This window comes from Mus musculus, chromosome 3 (genome assembly GCF_000001635.26).
Source record: "Mus musculus strain C57BL/6J chromosome 3, GRCm38.p6 C57BL/6J".
Lineage (NCBI taxonomy): Eukaryota > Metazoa > Chordata > Mammalia > Rodentia > Muridae > Mus > Mus musculus.
Genome location: NC_000069.6, coordinates 119112771 through 119138576, shown reverse-complemented (window position 1 = coordinate 119138576; position 25806 = coordinate 119112771). Strand labels below are relative to the sequence as shown.

Genomic DNA, 25806 nt, shown 5'->3' with positions numbered 1-25806 from the left:
GAGACATTTATTTTGCTTCTGAATATGCCTGCTACAGGGCTCACAGGAACTTCAGGGGTGGCTAACTTCTATTTCCAAGTAACCACAACCACTCAAAAAAGCCTTAGTTGCTGAATTAGTATGAAATGCTAAATAAACTAAACTGAACTAACATTCTGGCTCTTATTAGTAACAAGGATTTTAGTTGCTTAGTCCAGAAGGCATCTACCTCACCAAATAAGAGCAATGAAAAAGGAAAAGAAAAGGTAGAAGCAGGCACAGGGATGTTCATTGCCCAAGGAGTAGCTAAACTCCAGATTAGAAATTTGTTGGAACTGTTTTCCTCTAAGATTTAAGGCCTGTTCCACAGGAGGAAATGCATGCCTGCTGCAGAAAACCTAGCCCTAAACCCATGGTTCCAGAAGTCACAGCTCAGCAATGATCCTATTAGAATTATTCAAATAGCTGTAGTATAACTGCCCCCATAAATGTGGATATTTCTACCCATAGATTAATGTAGCTCTCAGATCTCATCAGAGAAGTGTGTGTGTGTGTGTGTGTGTGTGTGTGTGTGTGTGTGTGTATGTGTGTGTGTGTGTGTGTGTGTGTGTGTGTGAGTGTGTGTGTGTGTGTGTGTGTGTGTGTGCAAGCACAATAGACACTGGCTAACTCAGAAACTCATTACTTGTCACATTGGAAAGGATATGTGTCAGTGGTGTGCTCAGTCACAAATAGCATATCTGTAGCACAGACTAGTGAGTTTCAGGTTCAGTAGGAGACCCTGTCTTAAAAGATGGAGAACTTCTGAGAAGGACTCTCTGTGTCTACCTATGGCCTTCACATGTACATACATATACATATACATATACATATACATATACATATACATATACATATACATATACATATACATATACATATACATATACATATACATATACATAACCACTTAAATGTGTGCACCCACAAACACACACAAACACACCCATACACACATACACACACACACACACCCATACACACATACACACACACACACACATACACAGAACTTTAAAAAGCTATTGAAATTCTGGGTCAATGAAGTTATTATAGATAAAATTGGCAGAGAGAATATGGGTACATTACCCACATCTAGCCTGTATACTTTCTCACATTTGATGGCTTTACTCACCTTCCAGATTACACATTCTCCCAGCCCCAGTCTATACTGCTGTCAGCATATTTACTATGTTAGCTCTCACAGTCTTCCTCTATATGAGACCTAGGGCTAGCCAGTGTTTACACCCCTTACACAAGCAAGAACCCCAAGGGACCAAGTTCCATGTCTATCAAGGAGCTCTGGCCTTCCGTATCAGTTCTGGGCTTGGGTGAAGAATCACGCTGCAGGCCATGGGGTATGTGATTGCTCAGAGTAGTAGAGCACACAGACAATAGTGTTGTAGGATTTTACCAAGAGAGACTGGTGGCAAGAAGGATCAGTCCATCCCTTACTCCTCCCATGCTTCTGCGTTACGATGATCTATGGCACTCTCCATGATGGTGATTCCCTACACCTGAGCACTCTGCTCTGTTTCCCTGGGAAGCCCCGAAGGCTCTCTAAACCAAACCAAACCAAACAAAACACAATGCAAAACCATCTACAATTGCTAATATACTTCTAATTACAGACCTGTGACTCTTGTAAGTAAACTCTCCCACTTAAAAATTAATGTCCATTACTGAAGGAAAATGTTTTTAAGTATTTTTATTCCCACAGAAAAGCAGAGAAGCACGCAGCATGATAAAGCCATTTATCATAGTCAGTTTAAAATTGGCAAGGCTCATGCCAAGCACAGGCTCTGTGGAAGATTTCATGGTCAATTAGGTAAATACATGTATAAAGCAGACCCGGCACAGAAGATCACGAAGCCAATTACAGATCATGTTTAATTTCACCACCCGAAGTCTCAGAAGTAATTTCTCCCTTCACAGTTTTAAAGGTATCCAAGTAAAATGTACAATCAACCATCTTTGCATACCACAGAGAACATCATGGTATTGTGTAATATCAGGTCAAGTCAAAAGTCTTACTAGGTTCAGTGTTCAGTCTTCAGCATGGTTGAGAGCTCTTCAAGATCCCTAGCCAGGGCTGTCTTCACCTACGTTGCCTGGCTGAATGATTGACATAAGTGTATTTTTTAAGCATGTATTTTTATGTTTGAATACAAATCTGAGGTTTGTGGTTAGTTGTTTGTGTTTGTGCAAATGGTCATTTATATTGGGGCACATCACTGATGTATGTAGCATGCCTGCTCACTACTGTGCCATTCAGCCACAGCCCGTCCTAGCACTTTATACATGCTGGTATTCAAACTAGAACAGTATTAAATGAACCTTTTATATTTTAAATATTCAAGACTTTTATATTCAGAATCCCTTCTCTTACTGTCAAACTAGTTTGCCTAAAGGCAAGGCAAGATCAAGTTAGACTCTCAAAGGTAGAATTAAATTTTATCATGGCATCCATCATATATACAGTTTGCTTAATATGCAAATGTAGAGTCTGTGGATTCAGAGAATAAAGGGATTTTAGGTACCATGTGAAATCCAGGGAAATGCTTTCATAGAATGAATTCCTTTTAAATTTACATTTCCATCATTTAAATGAAAACACATGGTAAACAAATTATAATAGAAATGCTTTAACTTACATTTTCAATTCAATTTTACTTCCCTTGTATTATTTTTTGTGGCAGCTCTTTACTTAAAACTAATAAAAATGAGAGAGGTGAAATACAATAAATACCAACTAAAGAAATTTGTACCTCAGCCATTTTGGAGAGTTCCATCCAGTCACTCTTGTTGTAACTGCACATGATGCTGGCGATCAGGATCTTTAGAGAGAAAAAGAGAACATGGGTTCAGGTGGCCTCCCTGCTCTTTGCACATATTAATAACCATAAAAATACATTTATCCTAACAAGCTACATTCTAAAAATTAGTTTTTCCAACATGCTTAAAACAATAATATCACTAGAAATGGCAGCCTGGAACACTGAAGCACCGGAGAACACTTAGGCTTTGGACATGAGTGACAACATGTTTAATTACTCTCATTGAATATTTGAACACTTATCTGAACATGTATGTGCTGTCCATGTGTGGGGAGTGCACTCTGTGCTATTGTATGTGTATATAGATATGCATGCACATGTGCCTGTAGGTACATGATTGGAGGGGTACTTGTAGAGGCTTGAAAACCTTGTATGGGTTATTTAATGGCTGCTCCACCATTTTAAAAAATATTTTTATTAGGTATTTTCCTCATTTACATTTCCAATGCTATCCCAAAAGTCCCCCATACCTTCACCTCCCCACTCCCCTACACACCCACTCCCAATTTTTGGCCCTGGCGTTCCCCTATACGGGGGCATATAAAGTTTGCAAGTCCAATGGACCTCTCTTTCCAGTGATGGCCAACTAGGCCATCTTTTGATAGATATGTAGCTAGAGTCAAGAGATCCAGGGTACTGGTTAGTTCATAATGTTGTTCCACCTATAGGGTTACAGATTCCTTTAGCTCCTTGGGTACTTTCTCTAGCTCCTCCATTGGGGGCCCTGTGATCCATCCAATAGCTGACAGTGAGCATCCACTTCTGTGTTTGCTAGGCCCCGGCACAGTCGCACAAGAGGCAGCTATATCTGGGTCCTTTCGATAAAATCTTGCTAGTGTATGCAATGGTGTCAGCGTTTGGAAGCTGATCTTGGGATGGATCCCAGATATGGCAGTCTCTAGATGGTCCATCCTTTCATCACAGCTCCAAACTTAGTCTCTGTAACTCCTTCCATGGGTGTTTTGTTCCCAATTCTAAGAAGGGGCAAAGTGTCCACACTTTGGTCTTCGTTCTTCTTGAGTTTCATGCATTTAGCAAATTGTATCTTATATCTTGGGTATCCTAAGTTTCTGGGCTAATATCCACTTATGAGTGAGTACATATTGTGTGAGTTCCTTTGTGATTGGGTTACTTCACTCAGGATGATGCCCTCCAGGTCCATCCATTTGCCTAGGAATTTCATAAATTCATTCTTTTTAATAGCTGAGTAGTACTCCATTGTGTAAATGTACCACATTTTCTGTATCCATTCCTCTGTTGAGGGGCATCTGGGTTCTTTCCAGCTTCTGGCTATTATGAATAAGACTGCTATGAACATAGTGGAGCATGTGTCCTTCTTACCGGTTGGGACATCTTCTGGATATATGCCCAGGCGAGATATTGCGGGATCCTCAGGTAGTACTATGTCAAATTTTCTTTGGAACCGCCAGACTGATTTCCAGAGTGGTTGTACAAGCTTACAATCCCACCAACAATGGAGGAGTGTTTCTCTTTCTCCACATCCTTGCCAGCATCTGCTGTCATCTGAATTTTTGATCGTGGCCATTCTGACTGGTGTGAGGTGGAATCTCAGGGTTGTTTTGATTTGCATTTCCCTGATGATTAAGGATGTTGAACATTTTTTCAGGTGCTTCTCTGCCATTCAGTATTCCTCATGTGAGAATTCGTTGTTCAGCTCTGAGCCCCATTTTTTAATGAGGTTATTTGATTTTCTGGAGTCCACCTTCTTGAGTTCTTTATATATATTGGATATTAGTCCCCTATCTGATTTAGGAGAGGTAAAGATCCTTTCCCAATCTGTTGGTGGTCTTTTTGTCTTATTGATGGTGTCTTTTGCCTTGCAGAAGCTTTGCAACTTTATGAGGTCCCATTTATCAATTCTCGATCTTACAGCACAAGCCATTGCTGTTCTATTCAGGAATTTTTCCCCTGTACCCATATCTTCGAGGCTTTTCCTTACTTTCTCCTCTATAAGTTTCAGTGTCTCTGGTTTTATGTGGAGTTCCTTAATCCACTTAGATTTGATGTTAGTACAAGGAGATAGGAAGGATCAATTCGCATTCTTCTACATGATAACCGCCAGTTGTGCCAGCACCATTTGTTGAAAATGCTGTCTTTTTTCCACTGGATGGTTTTAGCTCCCTTGTCAAAGATCAAGTGACCATAGGTGTGTGGGTTCATCTCTGGGTCTTCAATTCTGTTCCATTGATCTATGTGTCTGTTGCTATACCAGTACCATGCAATTTTTATCACAATTGCTCTGTAGTACAGCTTTAGGTCAGGCATGGTGATTTCACCAGAGGTTCTTTTATCCTTGGGAAGAGATTTTGCTATCTTAGGTTTTTGTTATTCCAGATGAATCTGCCGATTGCCCTTTCTAATTCGTTGAAGAATTGAGTTGGAATTTTGATGGGGATTGCATTGAATCTGTAGATTGCTTTTGGCAAGATAGCCATTTTTACTATATTGATCCTGCCAATCCATGAGCATGGGAGATCTTTCCATCTTCTGAGATCTTCTTTAATATCTTTCTTCAGACACTTGAAGTTCTTCTCATACAGATCTTTCACTTCCTTAGTTAGAGTCACACCAAGGTATTTTATATTATTTGTGACTATTGAGAAGGGTGTTGTTTCCCTAATTTCTTTCTCAGCCTGTTTATTCTTTGTATAGAGAAAGGCCATTGACTTGTTTGAGTTTATTTTATATCCAGCTACTTCATTGAAGCTGTTTATCAGGCTTAGGAGTTCTCTGGTGGAATTTTTAGGGTCACTTATATATACTATCATATCATCTGCAAAAAGTGATATTTTGACTTCTTCCTTTCCAATTTGTATCCCCTTGATCTCCTTTTGTTGTCTAATTGCTCTGGCTAGGACTTCAAGTACAATGTTGAATAGGTAGGGAGAGAATGGACAGCCTTGTCTAGTCCCTGATTTTAGTGGGATTGCTTCCAGCTTCTCACCATTTACTTTGATGTTGGCTACTGGTTTGCTGTAGATTGCTTTTATCATGGTTATGTATGGGCCTTGAATTCCTGATCTTACCAAGTCTTTTATCATGAATGGGTGTTGGATTTTGTCAAATGCTTTCTCTGCATCTAATGATATGATCATGTGGATTTTGTCTTATGAATTTGTTTATACACTGGATTACGTTGATGGATTTCCATATATTGAACCATCCCTGCATCCCTGGGATGAAACCTACTTGGTCAGGATGGATGATTGTTTTGATGTGTTCTTAGATTCGGTTAGCAAGAACTTTATTGAGGATTTTTGCATCGATATTCATAAGGGAAATTGGTTTGAAGTTCTCTTATTTCCACATCCTGAATGCTGAGATTAGAAGCACAAGCAGCCACTCCCAGGACATTGTGTGAATTCTGGGGATGGAACTCTTGTCCTCATGCTTGTATGGCAAGCACTGCACTGACCGAATAACTTCCTGAGCCCCAATTTTCTTAACTTTATTGAGTCTCAACTTTCCCACTTCTCAAATGTTGATTATAATATTAACCTTGTCATCTCAGAAAGTGGCAGTGGGAATTTCACAAATTTGTGTGTAAATGTAGGCTCCTGAAAGAGACATCCAATTTCTATAATGCCACTAAAACGCATATTACTATAATTACTAGCACAGCACAAAGATTTCTTTCATAGGAAATAAAATATAATGTTCCCTTCAATAATAACATATTACAACATAGTTAATTCAATTTCATGTACTTCTTGAGAACTATAGTTTTAAATTACATTAAATACCTTTACATTGCTTTGGGTTTTGGAAGGCTGATGATTTATGTGTAGCCTTGCATTAATCCATCAGTAGAGTATATATGGCAGTAGTTACTAGTGTCTGCTACAGAGCCAGAATGTCTATATTGAAATCCTGTTCTATCATCTTTAGGTCCTGTGCTGAGCAAGGGAGTAGATTTTCTAATTAGTAAAATATGAGTAACATTGCAGAGAGAATCAAGAACGGCAGTGGCTAAGACTTTTTTCACTTTAATGACACAATGGACATTTTACAAGATTTGGATTTATATACTTATTTAAGAATTTCAACCTTGTTTTGCCCATTTTTTTTTTGCCCAATAAAGACCTAAGGACACTGAGTTATAAAGACCACAGCACGATTGAAGGGAAGACCCAGGTTCAGGGCCAGCTGGTGCTTCTAACAGTCTATGATTTTAGTTACTAGTTTTTGATGGTCTCATCTACATACGCAGGGAATGCTAATAATTGCTTTTTTCATTGTTACATCCTTCAGTGAATATGAGACTGGGGTACCAGGGATTTATGCTGTGCATGAAGTCATGAAATCTGGTGATAGAATCTGCTAGAAGCCATTGAGCTCCCATCACACACTTCTTATTTACGTATGTGCCTAACATCACAAGGACATGCTGCAAAATTTAAATGCATGTTTGTATCATGGATAGAAATACGTTGAGACCACATTGGCAAGAGTTAACACCAGCGAGAAGCTGTCCTTAAAACTGGGTTAAGTTCCTTTGTAGACTCTAAACACCATGGGAACTGGGTTTTTGGGAAGTATATAAATTATTCAGTTTCCTGGTAGGCATATAGTCAGGGACAGAAACACTAAATAGGTAAATGTTCTCTCACTTAAACATTTAAAATGGTGGTCTTCCAGGTTCTTTATTTCATCCAATTAAGAAAGAAAACATCTCAGGGATTGTTTAGAACAGTAGTTCTCAACACTGAGTTGCACCCTCTTTTGTGACAGTAGCACAAGTAGAGTTATGGAGCAGCAATAAAATAATTGTATGGTTTAGGGGTCACCAAAATAGAAGGAACTGTAGTAAAGGTTTGCATCATTAAGAAAGTTGAAAACCACTGGTTCAGAAGGGCTGTCATGCCTCCTGCCTGAGTGTTTCTTTAGCAGGAACAAATCAGTTTTCTTGTATTATTTCAAATAGTTTAATTTCCCAGGGTAGCCCCAACCAGGCAATTTGGAGGAAGAAAGGGGTTCTATCCTCTGTCCCTCACCTATACAAACCCAGACCCTCCATTTGGACTTAGATGCTGGCTCCAGATGCCCTGCTCACAGGAAGAGTTTCTTTGTGTGCTATGCTGTGTGGTGTGTGTGCTTTTGAGGTGCCAGGGCTGGTACCCATGGGGGGCCTTCCTTTTATGAAGAGAAATGGTACAAGGGGCATGAGGGTGGGACTGGAAGAAGAAGAGGGAGGATGTAATCGGGATGTAAAATGAATAAAATAATTAACAAAAAAGAAGTAAAGGCAAATGAGGAATGGAGGATGCCTATTCTGCATTGTGTAAGTTCAGCTTCTCTTTGATGAAACACAACTTCCATGAGAACATCTGTCCTGTGGTCTTTTCTATAAGGACCCAAATTCCCTTTTCTAATGTCTTTATCTAGCAGCAAAGGGTCTCTCTCCAGACTGAGTCTCCTCAGCGACAAATGTTCTTTGCACCTTTCTAAGTAGTCTTGCTCAGAGAAGCCGGCTCACTCTCCAGCTAGACAAAGGACCCAGGAAGAATACCACAGGGACCAAAAAAAAATCTTGTAGGGCTAGACCCACTATCTCCTGGCATGGCTCTCTATTGCTAAGAAGACTGAAGTAAGAGGAGGATGAAAAAGAAAAGGAAGACTGAAAAAGAGAAGATAAAGAAGGGCAACAGGAGGATATAAAAGGTGGAGAAAATGAAGGAGAAAGGAGTGAAAAGGAGGAGAAAGGGGTTTATAATAGAACAAGGAAGGAAAGAGGAGAGGGGTGGGGAGAAGGAGAGGATGGACGAGGAAGAGTGTGAAGAGAAGGAAAAAGAAGAACAGCCTTATTCTCCCATTTGGAGGCAGGTAACATTTCAATTCTCTTCTTCATACCCAGAGCAGAAGTAAAGTAAACCACAACAGAACAACATGCTATTCAGGGGTCAAGGGACAGATCAAACCCTAGGCCATGTTGCTAGAAGACAAGAATAGAATCCATAAGGCACAGTCTCTGAGAGCCAAAAAGAGATATCCATCAGTAAGATAACTCTGCTGTAAGAAAACTGACAGGCAGTGAATGGGCTTGGGGTTTTAGAAATGTTATATATGTATTTTTAATTAGATATTTTCCTCAATTACATTTCCAATGCTATCCCAAAAGTCCCCCATACCCTCCCCCCCCCACTCCCCTACCCACCCACTTTCACTTTTTGGCCCTGGCATTCCCCTGTACTGGGGCATATAAAATTTGCCTGTCCAATGGGCCTCTCTTTCCAGTGATGGCCGACTAGGCCATCTTTTGATACATATGCAGCTAGAGTCAAGAGCTCCGGGCTACTGGTTAGTTCATATTGTTGTTCCACCTATAGGGTTGCAGATCCCTGTAGGTCCTTGGTTCCCACACATGTGCAAAGTTGTTCCTTCATCACTGAAGTCACAGCAAGGCACACATCATTGTCTCCCATTTCCTCTGAGGGTAGAGGATGGGAAAGACAGAAAGGACAGTCCTGGAGACAGGATAGGGATGGGGGCTTCTGTTCAGAAGGTGGGCCAACTAGACAAACACACTGCCCTATCACTGACAGAATTCTATGATAGATGCTCTTAACTGGGAACTTGCATGGCCTTTTTATTTTTCTAAATGCCATGTTAAATTTTGATAAAGCAATATATTCTTGAAATTTGTATTGATTTTGTCAGGAACCCTCAAAGTCATCTAGTGCCCTGCAGGTTACTAGGATCAACAGGAATTATAATTGGGTTGGATGAAGACAAATAAATATTGTTCTAGAATTAATATGCCTTCTTGTGAGAAATCACCCTGCTTACTTAGAGATTAATAAAGGAAAAATCTCTTTAATAGCATGTGTCTGGCTCTGGCTAAGTTCCAAAGAGGAGCAGGCCCCAAATAGCAGATTTTACTAACTTATATACATCTTAGATTTATGCACTTATAATAGGGTGCAATTTTTAAGTATATTGCAGGTCTGAATCCCAAATTACACTTTCAACAATTTCAGCAGAGACAGGAGACTGGAAATCTGGATACTTAGGCAGATAATTTACACAGCAAAGATATTGTCAGGATTTATTTGTGTTGTTTTGTTATTTGTTTGTATGTTTTTGTTTGTTTGGGGAGGGACGGCTGATGGTTTTGAGGCAGGCTTCATTTCTCTTTGTAGCCCTGGCTGTCTTGGAACTCACTCTGTAGACCACTCTGTAGGAACTTATAAAGATGCACCTGCCTCTGCCTCCCAAGTGATGAGAGACTAAAGGATTGTATACTGTGCCACCATTGCCTGGCTCAGAATTATTCAATTACACCTGTGTTGTGCTTTTCAAATAGCTGTCACCCAGTGCCATCTTGCCTTCCTACAGAATTATGCTTTCCCTGACAACAGTGCAAGTGACTTAATGACAGACCTGGACTTAACGTTGATGATTCACACTGGCCCTTGGATCTCCCTAGATGTCTGGTCTTTTATATGGAGATGGACCTACTGACTGGTTTAAGTCAGAGTTGTCTCTTTTGTTATGGAATAGAGCCTAATCAGAGGTCAGTCTTGGTGAATAAACACTAATAGAAACATTCCCAGCAACTGTGAACTTCAATTATGGTACAGAGTAGTCTTAATTTCTCACAAGTGTGGTCAGTACACTGAAGGGACTCTGGCCAGCTTGATTGAGGTGAACACGGCTTGGTCAGCACATGTCCTTCTCTCCAATTCCCTTATCCATGCTAAAACACCTTAGATGACAGTCCTAAAGCAATGCTCATTCCCGTATTTGGCCAGTTCTTCCTCCTGGAGGCTGAGTACTAAAGTCCAGCTTCAAAGTATTGAAGTCCAGCAATCAGATGCCCGCTTTGGCTCACCTGATTAACATGTCCAATTAAATTTAAACACCTCATCCTAACATGGGGTTTCCTCTTTTGACATTATAAACCACCATTTTTCTATGTTCTGTGTCTATCTCCTCTCTATCCAGAGGCAGTTCTTTGTCCCACTTCAGTATAAATGCCGCTCTTCCCTTTCCCTTGCTGCCTTTCCCTTCTCCCTCAACTTCCATCTACATTTTTCTTCACTTGTTCTCTACCCTCTGTCCCTCTGGGGCAAAGAAATCTCCTTTGTTCTGACAAGAACTTGGGCTTGCGGGTTCTGGGCCATTCTGATCCTTACATACACGACCCGTTTTCTAGACATACTGGAAGCAGTCCTCTTTGAGCTAAATTCTACTTTGCATAACTTAATACTTCCTGAGAGAGTTTATTAGTAGATTCTTTTCAGCATTTTTTTTCCTACCGGAAGTTTCTATTGCATCATTATCACCTAGAGCATTGTGCTGAACACAGAGATCCCTAGTGCTATTGATTCATATAGATTCAGAAGTCGAATGTAGCCTATGTGAGTCTTTCACTGGGGGTGAGAGTGGAAGACTATAGGTGGGATCCATACATTCTTCTTGTTAGAAAGGTTTTAATAGTTTTCTAGGCAGGCAAGCTGCACATGTTCTAAACAAGGTCTATCTTCTTGTCCCACAAAGATGGGGAAGAACTCCAGGCTGGGATAATCAGTGGTTGGTTGGTCACACTTGACATCAATACCCTGCCATAAATGTTAAAAGTTATTGTTACTGGTCCCTAACCTAGACAGTACACATGTTGAGAGTCACTCCTGACCATTGACCTCTCATTTATCCACCTACCTCCCCGTTCTACTTTCAGTGACATTATCAGGGCAAGCAGAGTGGACATAAGAAAGTAGGAAAATGGAGGTAATAAAGATCGGAAGAGAGACCCATGCTGCAGAACCCTGCTAGACCAGGAACCATGAATATGTCTGCATGTAAGCACTTAGAAATACTGCATTCCCACTGAACTTCATCAATGATTTAAAAGCAGGATTATTAGGGCTGGACTATCTAGGTTAATAGAGTGCTAACTTAGCACGGGTAAAGCCCTGGATTCAGATTCATAAAGAACCATAATTAGTTTAAACATTCTAAATGTCTGTATTTAAAACCAAAAGATAGCTTAAAAAATATAGCAGCGTGGTCGTTTACAGATATCACAGTGGCTGTAAAATTATCTTAACTTTCATTAAAACAGACCTGAGGTTTTTCCAGAATCAAGCTAAAAGGTATTCACTCTAAAAGGAGATGGAACATAATTAAATCTTTCTGTGATGATTAAAAAGTCCTTTAGTGTTTTGCTTGACTCAGTTTTTAATCAAGTAAAAGAGGACAGGCTATTTTGCTTCCTATGAGAAAAGTGAAGTGAGGGGTTTTGCCTGTGATGAAGTATCGTACCAGAAATGACTACTCACCGAGACATATTTCTAATCAAAGTTTCACTTAATTTAAGCCATTCCCAGGCTTATCTTTTAATAGTTCATATTTTAAAACATTATTGAACGAGGTGATACATAACAGCCAACCACTGTACAATATTTGCACTTTGGCCCTGCCCTGTATTTTATGACAAGCTCTCTGGTAGGAAGTTCTCACAACATGAAACAAGCTTCTAACACACATTGACCTTGCACTGTGGCAGCTGCTAACCGAGACACAAAGGTTCTTTTTCCCTTAATGTTCAACCAATATTGCCCAAGTGCATACTGTGTGCAACTAACTGTTTTAACTTGGAAGTGACATGTAAAAATGAAAAAAAGTCCTTATCACCCCAAGTAAGAAATGAATTCACTAGGCAACTGCCAGGTCTGGATTATTGTGATAAAGTCAATATAGAGGGGAATGTGGCAGAATCACTGGGGGCGAGGGGCACAGTCATAAGAGGTGGGTAGTTGGTCAAGGGCCCTCTGCATTGTGACCCAAGAGATGAACATGTTTCTTCTTCTGAAGAATGGAATTGGGAGGAAATTTGCCCTTCTGGGAAGAGAAAAGTGCATGTGAGCTCTAAGAGAGGATGAGCTTGGAATGTTCAAACGTCCAAAAGGATCCCCAAAACTTCAAGACAGGACAAGAGTAGTATGAATAAAAATGAGGGAAACAGCCAGTAGCTGTCACTCTAGATGTTTGACCCCCGTGGGAGTTTGCTGTCCCGTGGGAGGTCATAAAAATATTGTCGATGCTGATAAAATGATCCAGCTTGCCTCTGTATGAAATCTTCATAAGGAAACAAGTAAGGGCAATAGATGGTGAAAATAGGAATTTCATTTTGGGTAGGAACTTGTGATAGCCACATAAATGCAGAGACATTAGATCCTAATTGGCTGCTGAGTATTTAGATTCAAGGAGACAAAGATAATATAACATTAAGTATGATTCCTAGACTACTAGCTTGAACTCTGAATTTGAGAATATAAATTATATATGAACATGAAATAAAGGCTAGCAGGAAGATGAGTGGGAAAACTTCAGGTTCAGTTTTAATACGGTCCATGTGAGGTGTTTAGTAAGTATTTCAGTGGGGAAGTCACTGATGCGTCCTTGGTGTATTTGTTGATAATTCACTAAAGGGGTTAAGGACAAAGTTATAAAACAAGGAGACTGTAATATAAAATAGCATTTATAGTCAGCTGGCAAGGTGATTGGAGACTAAATAGAATAAATTAGATAAATAATAAAGGGCCAAGGCCCAACCTCAAACCACAAGAGAATATGGCTTCATGCTGGAAGTTATCCAAAATGTCAGGTGGGATTCAGTGTAATGAATTCTGTTGAGCGGTTATAAAACAGTTTCCTAGAGATTTTAACATTCTATCCTGCAGGGTAGCTTCTTAAGTGAGAAAGTAAACAACTTGTATTAGGTTCAGGAAGTTCCTGAAACTGACCAGATTCTCTAGGTTTCCCCCTGCCAGAGTGCACAATAAAAGTTGAGATTCCATCTCAAACGTGAAGCTAGAAACGTGAAGCTGAGTTACTAAGAAGACTCTTAGACAAGCTACCCTGCAAAGAATACTCTGAGATAAGACCAGCTGCCTGGAAGACTCAGAAACCAGCAGGGTTTCCTGCAAGAGCTTTAGACCGACTGAGGAACTTGGAAAGGATACTCTCCAACCTGTTGAGCTAGTTGCCTGTAGGATGTAAAGTGTACTCCAGGTACCAAGCTTTTGTGAACTGGCATCCTGCTGTGGTGGGGTCTGCTACCACACCTGCCATTGAGTCATTTCTGATCCTTTAAGTAGTTCCCAATAAAGCTTATTGGTTTACCAAGCTGGACTTAGGTGGTATCTGTCCTTCCTATATGGGGTGAGTAGGTATTTTTTTCACTGTCTCCCCAGGAAAATTCTTAGAACAGACAAGTATCTGATAACACAGAGATCTCTGATCACCTTTACAACATGGTTTTCAATGAGGCAGCAAGAATGAGACTCAGACTGGCATAGGTTGAATGAGTAGAATTGAAAGATGGAGGAAGGGGGATGCAAAAAAAAATCTCCCTCAAAGCTTTATTGGGATAGTCCTAATTTCAGTTCCTGTTGAACTGTGATATAATATCCTTACAACTTAAGGGAGAAAGGATTCATTGACCCCAGGATTCCAGTTAAAATCTTCCATTGCAAGGAGTTCAAGGAGGCAGGGACTCGAAGCAGACAGTCATCTCTACACGTGAGAGTAGAGAACAAAGGATGGATGGGTATGTTGCCAGATACATTCTTTTGTCTCTTGTCTCTGTCTTTGTCTCTCTGTGTCTCTGTTTCAGTTATTCTAGGGTCCAGCTGATGAAGTAGTGCCATCCTCAGGGTAGGTCTTCCTACCTCAATTTGCTCAATTAAGAAAATCCCTCCTGGCCATGCCCATAGGCCAACCTAATCAAGGGAATATTTTGTTCTCGATTGTAGGAAGATGTATGAAGAGGTGAATACAAGACTGTAGGAAGCCCAGTATGAGTCCCTTTTTTTTCCAAATTTTTAAAAATATTTTTATTATTACGTATTTTCCTCAATTACATTTCCAATGCTATCCCAAAAGTCCCCCATATCCTCCCCCCACTTCCCTACCCACCCATTCTCATTTTTTTTTTTGGCCCTGGCGTTCCCCTGTACTGGGGCATATAAAGTTTGCAAGTCCAATGGGCCTCTCTCTTTCCAGTGATGGCCGATTAGGTCATCTTTTGATACATATGCAGCTAGAGTCCAGAGCTCCAGGCTACTGGTTAGTTCATAATGTTGTTGCACCTACAGGGTTGCAGATCTCTTTAGCTCCTTGGATACGTTCTCTAGCTCCTCCATTGGGGGCCCTGTGTGCAGTTTTGCATGTTTTTACATTGGTGGAATGATCTAGAAGAAAGTATGAAGATGATAAGAGGTAATGCTGAATCAAGAGTGGTGGGAAGCAGTGTCCTTGGAGAGGGCGAGGGCATCCTATGCTGTTTAACAGGGCAGGCAGGAGGACAGCAAACATTGGGTGAGATAGGTTAATAGATTTGGTGTGAAAAGGGTGACATCCTTATTGTGGGTAAATTTTCTTTACAAAATAAGGCGTAAGGTCTGTTGATGAGGGTAAATTGAAAGGAGGCAGAGATTCAGAATCATGAGTGCAAGACACAGGTGAAGTAAACATCTAAGAAAATAAGAGAACAAATCTACTAGATTGTGGCACAATTACGAGGCGTCAAAGACAAAGGACTACTGAATGTTGATAGTATTTTGACAAAGAATTGCTAGTAAAAATGAAAGTACAAGACGATTTACAAAGTCAGGACACAGATTATACGGCTGAACACAAAATACAGGTTGTATAGATTTGCCTTAGAGTCATGATCCATTTTATGAAGACTCTTTTTAGTGCAGTGTTCATTAAAATTTTATGTGCTTCATGAAAAAACAATCTCTACTGAATTGTGTTTTGTAGACAATGCTTTTAAATTGGAATTTTTCTGCCTGGTACAGTAGTGGTTGCCTATAATTTCCATACTTTATAGCTTTAAATAGACACCATGACTATGCAACTCTTGCAAAGACAGAATTTAATTGGGGCTGGCTTACAGGTCAGAGGTTCAATCTTTTATTGTCATGTTGGGGCGTATGGGAACACACAGCAAGACAAAATGCTGAAGAGGTAGCTGAGAGTTCTACATCTGGGTTGGCAGGCAGCAGAGAACCAGTGGGCATGGCTTGAGTATTTGAAACCTCCAAGCCCACACTCAGTGACACACTTATCTTCCAATAAGCCCACACCTATTCCAGTGAGGTCAAACCTCCTAATAGCATGACTCTCTATGAGTCTATGGGAGCCATTTTTATTCACATTATCATACTAGGCTACACATTAAAATGACACACGAAAATGTCCTCCTCATTCAAACTATATTTTCTACCGTTTCTGTTTAGTAAGTAAAGATACACCAAGAAAGTACACACTTCTTGGGCCAACATTTAACTCAGTCTCATGAACCATTAAAATTTTAAACCATTTTAAAACATCAGCTTCAACAATTTATTGGTAAGAATCTATAGTTGTCTCCCTGGAAAATACCACAAAGATTAAAACTATATGTAGACACTTACTCTCCAAGAAAGACTTGTTAGATTGCTTCCACTGGCATCCTTTACAGTTCAAAGATAAGAACTGAAATTAGTGGTCAGTTACTTTAAATTTCATAATCCAACTTCCTTATGGACTAAATAAAATGATTTTTGTGAAAGCGACAATTAACCTGAATAACAGCTACGTTTATTTCATAGAAATTTAGGTGAAGGAGAGATGAGAGTTTTCCTGGGTTATGAGAGGGCTGTGTTGTCAGATTCCCTTTGGCTTGGAGTCTAGGCTTTGAGACACACTGTCAGTGATATCTTTGAATTCTGCGACTGCACTGTGAGCTACACTAGAAATCCAGACAAGGATTCAGCTTCAAAGTAGCCTAAATTTTTTAGTAGGTAAAAAGTGCAAAGCTACAAAGTTGAACAGTTGTGAATTACTAGTAACAGAGTAGGGCTTTGTTAAACCATTGAACCAATTCATTCCTACCTCTTTTGGGATTATATTGAGTAGGAAACACAAGCATGGCATGCGTGATTTTCAAGGATCTTTAGGCTAAAACTGCATTTATTAAATACTAGTTGATATGTACATTCACACTGTAAGTGGACTTCTTTCTTTACTACAATTGTGGTAAAAGTAAAACTGGAGCAGTTTCCCTAAAAGGCATTCAGTGACTCCAGGATATTTAAATCTGTCACATTCTACTTGCTCATTTGTTGTTTAACTAATGGTCATGAATGAGAACAATTCCTATACAGGTTGTTTTTTTATTAAGTTTACAATTACCTTAAATTCAACCTTTTGTTGTTGTTTGAGGGCTTACAACTTGGTTTGTATATAGTTATTTCTAACATGAAAAATTAATGAGTGAAGTCGAATAAGTTAGACTTTGTATTTCATGCCTATAATCCCAGCACTTAGGATGATGAGGAAGAGATGCAGAAATATCCCAGGATTTTTGAAGCAGCCTGGTCTACATGGTGAATTACAGTCTTGTCAAAGTAAAGTCAAAGACCATTAATAATGATCTCTATCCAGAAGACAAAAATTGTTGGACATTCTAAGAATGTCCCTGAATTTAATAGTTTATATATTTAACAACAGTCAGTTATATATATATAATTAACAACATTCCAGTTATATATATATATATATATATATATATATATATATATATATATATATATATATATATATAATTAACAACATTCGCCTAGGAAGGAGGACTGTCACTTGAAGAATTGTCTCCATAAGATTGGCCCATGGCCATGACTGTGTGGACCTGTGTTGATTGATGATTGATATATGAGAGGCCAGCCCACTGTGGTAGGTGATCCTGAGTGGTATAAGAAAACTGGCAAACAGAGGACAAGAGAGCAAGCCAGATCGTCCATGGTTCCTGCTTCAGCTCCTGTCCTGGACTCCTGCCTTGAGTTTCTGCTCTGACCTCTCTCCATCATAGATGAGGAAGTTCATTCCTTGAATTGCTTTTGGTTAGTGTTTTTGTCACAGCAATAGGAAAATAACAATGGAGTCCCCAAAGTGTTGCTTTGTTTTTGGTCTCCTTTTGATCACTTTTCAATATGTGTTCACCTAGTGTCTATCCTCTATGTGCTTAGAAACTGATGTGCGCAGTTAGCATTGATGTCACACACTGCAGTCTGGTTGAGTATTAGAACTCTCCTCAGCGTTTCAGGGTGTGACTCTCACCATTTCCTTTCCTGAGTATGAGGGATATTTCCACTTCTCCTTGGTTTTTTGGCTCTTAGTGTACTTCTACTTGCTGCTGCTACCTTTTGCATGTGAATGCTCCTGTCTTTTCCCTTTACTTACCTTTGTTTGTCTTGCTTTATGCTCAGTACTTAGATATCAGATGGAGAATGTTTCTCAATACAAACAACCTTCTAGCCCTGTCTCAGTTAGTGTTCTACTGCTATGAAGAGACACCATGACCATGGCAACTCTTATAAAAAAAAAAAAAAAGACTTAATTGAGGCTGGTTTACAGTTTCTGATATTTGGTCCATTGTCCTCATGGTGAGAATCCTGGTAAAATGCAGGCACACATGATGCTAGTGGAGGAGCTGAGAGTGCTACCTCTGCATGTGTGAGTAGAAGAAAGTGACTGCCACATTAGGCCTAGCTTGTGCATGCATATAAGACCTCAACAAGCCCGACTCCACAGTGATACACTTTCTCCAAAAAGGCCACACCTATTCCAAAAAACCCATAGTTCCTAATAGTGCCACTCCCTATCAGCCAAGCATTCAAGCACATTCATCAATGGAGGGGACATTGTTCTTCAAGTCACCTCAAGCCAAAGGCAAATGTAAACTCATTTAATTTAAACGAGTATAGAGCACAATAAAAGGAACACAAAGTGATAGATGCAAAGATGACTGCAATCATTGTAGCTAAGATGTAGTGAAGGTATCAGGCAAAGAGTACACAAATGATTCTGAATAATCCATGGGTCTTTATTGCTGATTGATTAGGGAAAAAATGGATAGATTAGGGAGTCCAAGTGATAAAAATGATTGTTCATGAACTGAGAACTTAGATTTAAAATTCTTATTATTCTGTATAACGAATCCTACACTTGGATATTATCTCAAGAAAGATTTGTCTGGTACCCACTCCTCCACCTACCATGTGCACAACATTTCTGAGATCCTATAAGATCTTTTATTTCTGTTTTTCCTGTGTGACATGTAATTTTTTATGTACACTTTAACAATGTTGTAAAATTTGAGTGAGGTCTCTATACATACATATCATACTCTGTATGCCATTGGGCCTCATTAAATACTTGCTTTAAAGGAATATTAAAATAGGTAGCTGAGCCATGTGTAGTAGGCATACTGTTAATCTTACTAGTCAGAGACAGAGGCAGGTGGTAGATATCTGAGTTTGAGACTAGCCTTGTCTACAGAGTAAGTTCCAAGACAGCCAGGGTGACAAAGCAAAACCTTGTCTTATAAAACAAAACAAAGAAGAAAAGAAAAAAAAAAGGTAGCTGAGAAAAAGAATTCCAAGTAGCATGCCATCTTATTGCTAAATATTATTTTTGTATTTAAAGTTCACTTCGATATTCCAACATGGCAATGGGGTTAAAGGTCCTCTTGTTTTTTTAAGGTATACATAAAACAATAATGGCTTACATCATTTTAATCTTTGCTTTTGAGTACACACTTTCATTTACATTATCTCATCTGTCTCCTATAATGAGCATAAATTTACAGAACCTTATTTTGAGTACCATATAATGAGACCCAGGCAATTCAAGTGACTTTACTGGGTCACGTTAATCAATAGCAGAGACAGGGACTAAGCTCTGAGCTTTGAATCTAAGTTCCCTCCACTACATCAAGACTGTATCATATTGATTTCCTATCCTTTCAATTTACATTAGAGATGGCGGTTGATTTTGTACCCCTAATCCTCTTGAGTTAGATTGAGCAAGAGTGTTCCCTTGTCTGAACCCAAGCTTCTGACTTGGAGTTTGTAGCTACTCTCACCAAAAATGGGACATTTATTTACTTAAGCCTGGGGTGGGTCTAACTTTGTGGCATATTTTAGTCAACAAAACTTGGCAGACGTGATTTGGCAGAGTTTGATTAAGGCTGGAAGAGGCTGAGACTCACTCACTGTCTTGAAACGCTACTTGCTGTACAGGTAAGTCTCTCTAGCCCACTGGAAAAGGAGAGAAGTTTTATAAATAAGTCATCTATACATAGATAAGCCCTCTAGTTTATGCCTTGCTTGATTCCTTAGACCAAGCTGATCTTCAGCCACTTAGACCTTGGCCATAGAGGAACAAGAGGGGCTCAGACTAGAAGAATTGTGTTCCTTAATTCACTCATATAAATTGCAAGCAGCCATGATTGTGAATTAAATGAATTGTTTTGCCCTAACTCTGGGATGCTGTGATGCATCAAAAATTAGCTCTTTTCACTTGTAGATAAATTCAGCAACCAGAGCTAACCTGTACAATATTCACATGATTCCTGCATGTCCTTTTGAACACATTTTATCTTTACATTTTAGAGCACTGTAACACAAATATTTCACCTCCACTTTACACATAAGGAAAGAAAATTTTTATCTTGGTAGGTTAAATAAATAACTAGCTGCTTGTATGCCCATAAGAACAAATACAAAATTTGAATTGCCTGGTTGTATTATTTTTGTTCCAAACAATTGTTTATGTTTCTTAGTTACACATTTGCAGAAAGCCTGTGGGTTTACTTTACAGATGGTGAGTTTTATTCAAGAAATATCCATTTTTCTTATGTGAATTTTTGGAAGCTAATTAATTTCTGTTCTTAGTCAAAGGTTATTCCCCTTTAGTTCAGTGAACATCCTCTAAGCGAGTCAGGCATGTGGACCTGCCCAGGAAATCATAAATGGATAAAACTAAGTCATTAAGAATCAATAAGGTGATACATGGTTTCCTGTATATTAAGCTAAAAATTAAGGTCATTTGAACCTTGATAATATGGCTCCAGTCACCCAGATGACATATATATGTTTATATAATCATATATATGTATCATATACATATATACACATACATGCATACATACATCCATGCATACATACACACATATGTATTAGAACATTTTTTATATTAGAATTGAAAAGAAGAGGAATTACAGTACTTTTGTGTATATAAAATATACATATATTATTTTACATTCTTTTCTCAACACTGGTTCTTCTTGTACAACTGTACCTTTCAGGCAATATGACTCTTCTGTATCTGACAAGACTAACAAGACTAACAAGAACTTAACTGTCTCAGATCACCCTCATTATTCTCAGAGATAGAATTGGTATCCCCGGAGCTCTTGACTCTAGCTGCATATGTATCAAAAGGTGGCCTGGTCGGCCATCACTGGAAAGAGACGCCCATCGGACACACAAACTGTATATGCCCCAGTACAGGGGAACGCCAGGGCCAAAAAAATGAGAATGGGTGGGTAGGGAAGTGGGGGGGTGGTATGGGGGACTTTTGGGATAGCATTGGAAATGTCATTGAGGAAAATACATAATAATAAAAAAAAGAAATTCCCTCTTCTAAACTAGTTCTGGTCACACACCATCACAGGTGTACCAGCATCACAAGTTCTGTCCTCTTCCTATCACTGTATCCCTCTATCTACTCAATGAGCCAATATGCTAATTTTCTAACTTTTGTTTCTTCTTATTTGGTTCACTATGATCTCTCACTTCACATTCATTTAATGAATATCTGACTTGAAAGAGTTATTATTATGACTTTTAGAATTTTTCCATTTATCTTTATTAAAATTACAGTATATGATTGACATAATAGTATATATCTGAAACTACTATGAAAACACATAGTTCCCATATAGATGCACACAAATACACACATGCACATATACCACACACAGAGTACATATACACATACACAAACACTATACCACACACATACTCTTGCATACACAGACGTAGACCACACACACACACACACACACACACACACACACACCCATACCACTTATACACATAACCATGATCACAATGAATATACTAGTTATCTAGTTTCTGTCATGTATATGACTTTATTTTGAGAACAGTTTTATTTTTACATCAGAACCGAGCATAAGAGGAATTACAGTACTTTTGTATCTGCTCCTTGCCCTGTCTCGACACATGAATAGCCTCCTCAGTACCAGCATCTCCCATTAGATTGATCCAGTTACAATTAATTAACCTACACTGACCAATTAGCTTCAGCCAGAGTTCACACCTTCCATTCAGTCTTAAAGTTACACATCTGAGGGATTTAGATAAATGCACAGTGGCTGCATCCTCAGGATATTTCCACACAGGGTAGCCTCGTTTCCCTAAGACTTCTGTCCATGTGTTGCCCTGGCAGCCACTGGCTTGCTTTACTGTTCCACAGTTGCAGGCTTTCAGATCTGTTGCTCTCAGTGACTGCGATGAGTTATAAGTTATTCCAGGTGTTGTGTGGCTTGACAAGCTAACTTCTTTTTAGTGCTCAGTGGTGTAGATATACATCCCAGCTCAGCAATTCACCTACTGACTGATGGCTGCCCACGCTCAAGTTTGGGAAATTATGAATAGAGTTGCTTTAAACATCCATGTGCAGTTTTCCAAGTAGACATAAATTTTTAAGTCCTCTGGGTAGGTATCAGTGCACTGCTGAATCGTAGGGCTAGAGGATACTTAGTTTCAAAGCACATCACTGGTAACCTTGAAAGTGGTCAATCCATTTTGCATTCCATAAGCAATAGAAAGCCGTTATTTTACTTTACATCTTTGACAGAATGTGGTTTTGGATATGGCCTGCATTTAGGGTATTTTAATAGGTACTCTCGGAATGTTCATCTCCTTGATGACATATACTCTAGTCCATGTTTTCATTTGCTTGTTTTTCATCTCTATATCTCCATTTTGGAGGGTTACTGCTAATAGAAAAAAAATCCCACATGGTTGTGGTATATTTGTATATTGTAAGATTTCACTTGCTTATATTTTGATGAGAGACTTTTGGTTTGCCTCATCATGAGATGGTATTCTAGAGCTCCCTGCGATGTTTTGGTATGGTTTGAAGGCAAAGCTGGCCTCATGGAATGAGTTCATGTTTATCCTCTCTCCAATAGAAGAGTCTAAAGTGGATTGATAGAATGTGTTCTTATATACTTGATGGAAATCACCGGTGAACTCATTTGCTATTTTCTCTCTTGAGATGACACAATTCTTTTTATTCATTGTTTAATAGATATACACGTATTAAAAATTATTTTTCATACTGAATATTTGAAGATATCTTTCCCATATAGGAACATTTCCTGTAAGTTATCAAATTTGTGGTTATACAGACATTCATAATATTTCTCTGTTATTATTTTAATTTTCATGGTACCTGTAGTGATGTCTAGTTTCAAGTCAAACTATGAATTTGTGCTTTATATCCTTTATCTTAGCTTGGTTATGGCCTCCTGAGTGTTATTGATTTCTTTAAGTAATAAGCTTTTGATTTTGTTTGTTTTTCTCTACTGATAATTAGTGTTCAATTCATTGATTTTTTTTTTTTTTTGCTCTAAATCTTATTGCAGTATTTCTCCTTAATTTGAACTCAGTTTTCACCCACCATCATCCCCTTTTTGACTCCTTCCTGTCTTTGAGCTGTTGTTAATTGTGGTGGTTTGAATGAGAATTGTCCCCACAGGCCCATATACTTGTATGTTCAGTCTCTAGTTGTTGGACAGTTTTGGGAAGGATTGTGAGGTGTCACCATGTCGGAAGAGGTGTGTCACGCAGGTTGGGCTTCTAAGTTTCAAAAGCCCATATGCGCACATTATTTCCTTTTTATCAGCCTCTAATTTATGGATATAGTGTTACCTCTCAGGTAATCACCCTGTGCAATGTCTGCTTTTCTGCTGCCATGGCCCCTGTACTGGTCATGGACTCATCCTCTGATACTGCAAGCAAGACTCCAATTAAATGCTTGCTTTTGTAAATGTTGTTGGTTACAGTGTCTCTTCACAGCATTACACCACTAACTAAGATATCAATCATGCCATTTTAGCATCCAAAGTGCAGGAATTACAGGAGTGCATCGGGGTTTTACTGCTTCATTTAGGAGGAAACATAGATTATTAGTTTCAACTCTGTTTTTTTCTAATTCAAGCATCAGTGCTCTAAACTCTCTAAATGTTGCTTCCACTGATTGCCATGCATTTTGTAAGTTATAGCTTTAGTGTCATTTAGTTAAAAATATTAGCTAATTTCTTTTCTGACCCACATGCTTTTAAAGGTGTATTGCTCAAGTTCCATATGTCTTTGGATTTTCCATTTATCACTCATTTTGTTGAGTTCTCGTTGATTTCTCTTGTTATTTAATGGAGGCTACAGTATGTTTTCTAAAGGTGTTTTGCAGCCACTAACGTGTATTTTTTTAGTGAAAGCTTACCTCTGTGTGTACAGAGGAAGAATCGCTTGGTTGTAACTATTAGATATAGAGCAGAGTGACTAATGGTGAAGAGATTATCTTTGTTTTGACTTTTGCCTGGTACATCTGGCCATTTTTGACATCTCAGTGATGGTGTGACCCCCTTTGCAGGAGGAATCACCTTATTTATTCTTTCAATTCTATGACATTTTGTTTCACACAATTTGAAGTCCTGTCCTCAAAATATGTTTGTATCAAAAGCACAAGAACATGCATGTTAAAAGATCATTAAGGCCTTTGGGAGAGTTGACACCTTTATTGTATGATGCCATGCCACCATTTCCTTGTTTTGAGAGCCAGATAGTCTAAAATTAATATAGCTACTATTCCTTCCTTTGGATTAGAGCTGGCATAGTACGTTATTTTCTGTCCATTTTCTTTTACATTGTGTGCTTTTAACATACAAGGTCAGATTATCATAAACTCACATAGAAGGCTGCTCTTTCTTGATCCATGTGAGCAATTTGTCTTTCATATGGTTTGTGTAGATTGTTGATGATCCAAGTGGCCGTTGTTTAGTAGTGGAACACATATCTAACATATCTAGAATTCTATCTCTTATTAGTTTCTTTTCTAACACATTGTCTGCATGCATGTGCTGTAGCGGTTTTCCTGGAGTTTGCAAAATATACTAACAACTAATCTAGCCCCGCTTTGAATAGCAGGCTATCTTTACAGTGGCCACATTATGGTAAAACAATAATTTTTTTATCGCCTTTTCTGTCCCTTGACTCACTGATAACATCTATTTTACTTGTATATGAACACACACATATATATTAAGTGTAAACAATAAAATGCATAGTTGCCATTATCTGAACAGATTTATGGTTAGAAAATTTGAGAATGTTAAAAATTTAGAAAATAAACACTTTTATTTTGCTTTCATTTTTCTTTTTTGTTACTCTTCTTTAATGTACATCTCCCTTCCATTTTTCTACCTTCATTTTGATAGATAATTTTTTTTTGCAAATTTTTGAAGAGCCAGGATTCCTCTTAGCAGATTTATTCACTTAATACTAAGTATTTTCCTCTACTTCATTTTTAAATGTAGTTTGAGGACAATTCTAGTATAATTTGCTAATTCTATAGGTAAGGTTATTTTCATTGATTTTTTTCTATAGTAGTTTAATCTTTGAGTTTTATATTTTAAAAAGTACATGCCTAGGCATAGGTTAAAGGAATAATTATCCTGCAAGGTGTTCTTCATTGTCTGGATTCAGCATTTGGTACCTGGCATTAATCTAGTGACAGTCTTAGTAACTGTTGTACAGCATAGCAGTTCTTCTGTTTCCCCTCCCTCTGCTGTCTCACTGGGCACATTACTCAGCCTGTATGTATCCCACAGTCCTTGCATATTTGGTCCCGTGTTTCTTTGAAAGCTTGATCTTTTTGCTTTTCTACTTTATGATTTTCTATTGATATGTGCATATTCTGAGAGCCTTTCCTCAGCTCTGTTCCCTCTACTAATAAGCCAGCCAGGGCGTTCTCCCTCCTTTTTGTTCAGTTTTTTTTTTTTTTT

The 25806-nt window shown here is 38.7% G+C and overlaps 1 protein-coding gene across 1 annotated transcript in view; it reads right to left on the bottom strand.

Moving 5' to 3' along the window:
- Positions 1 to 25806, bottom strand: part of Dpyd (dihydropyrimidine dehydrogenase) — an 870816-nt gene that overhangs the window by 294348 nt on the left and 550662 nt on the right. The window contains exon 15 of the mRNA NM_170778.3: positions 2787 to 2855. Within this exon, the coding sequence (NP_740748.1) occupies positions 2787 to 2855 (69 nt within the window). The remainder of the gene's footprint in view (positions 1 to 2786; positions 2856 to 25806) is intronic.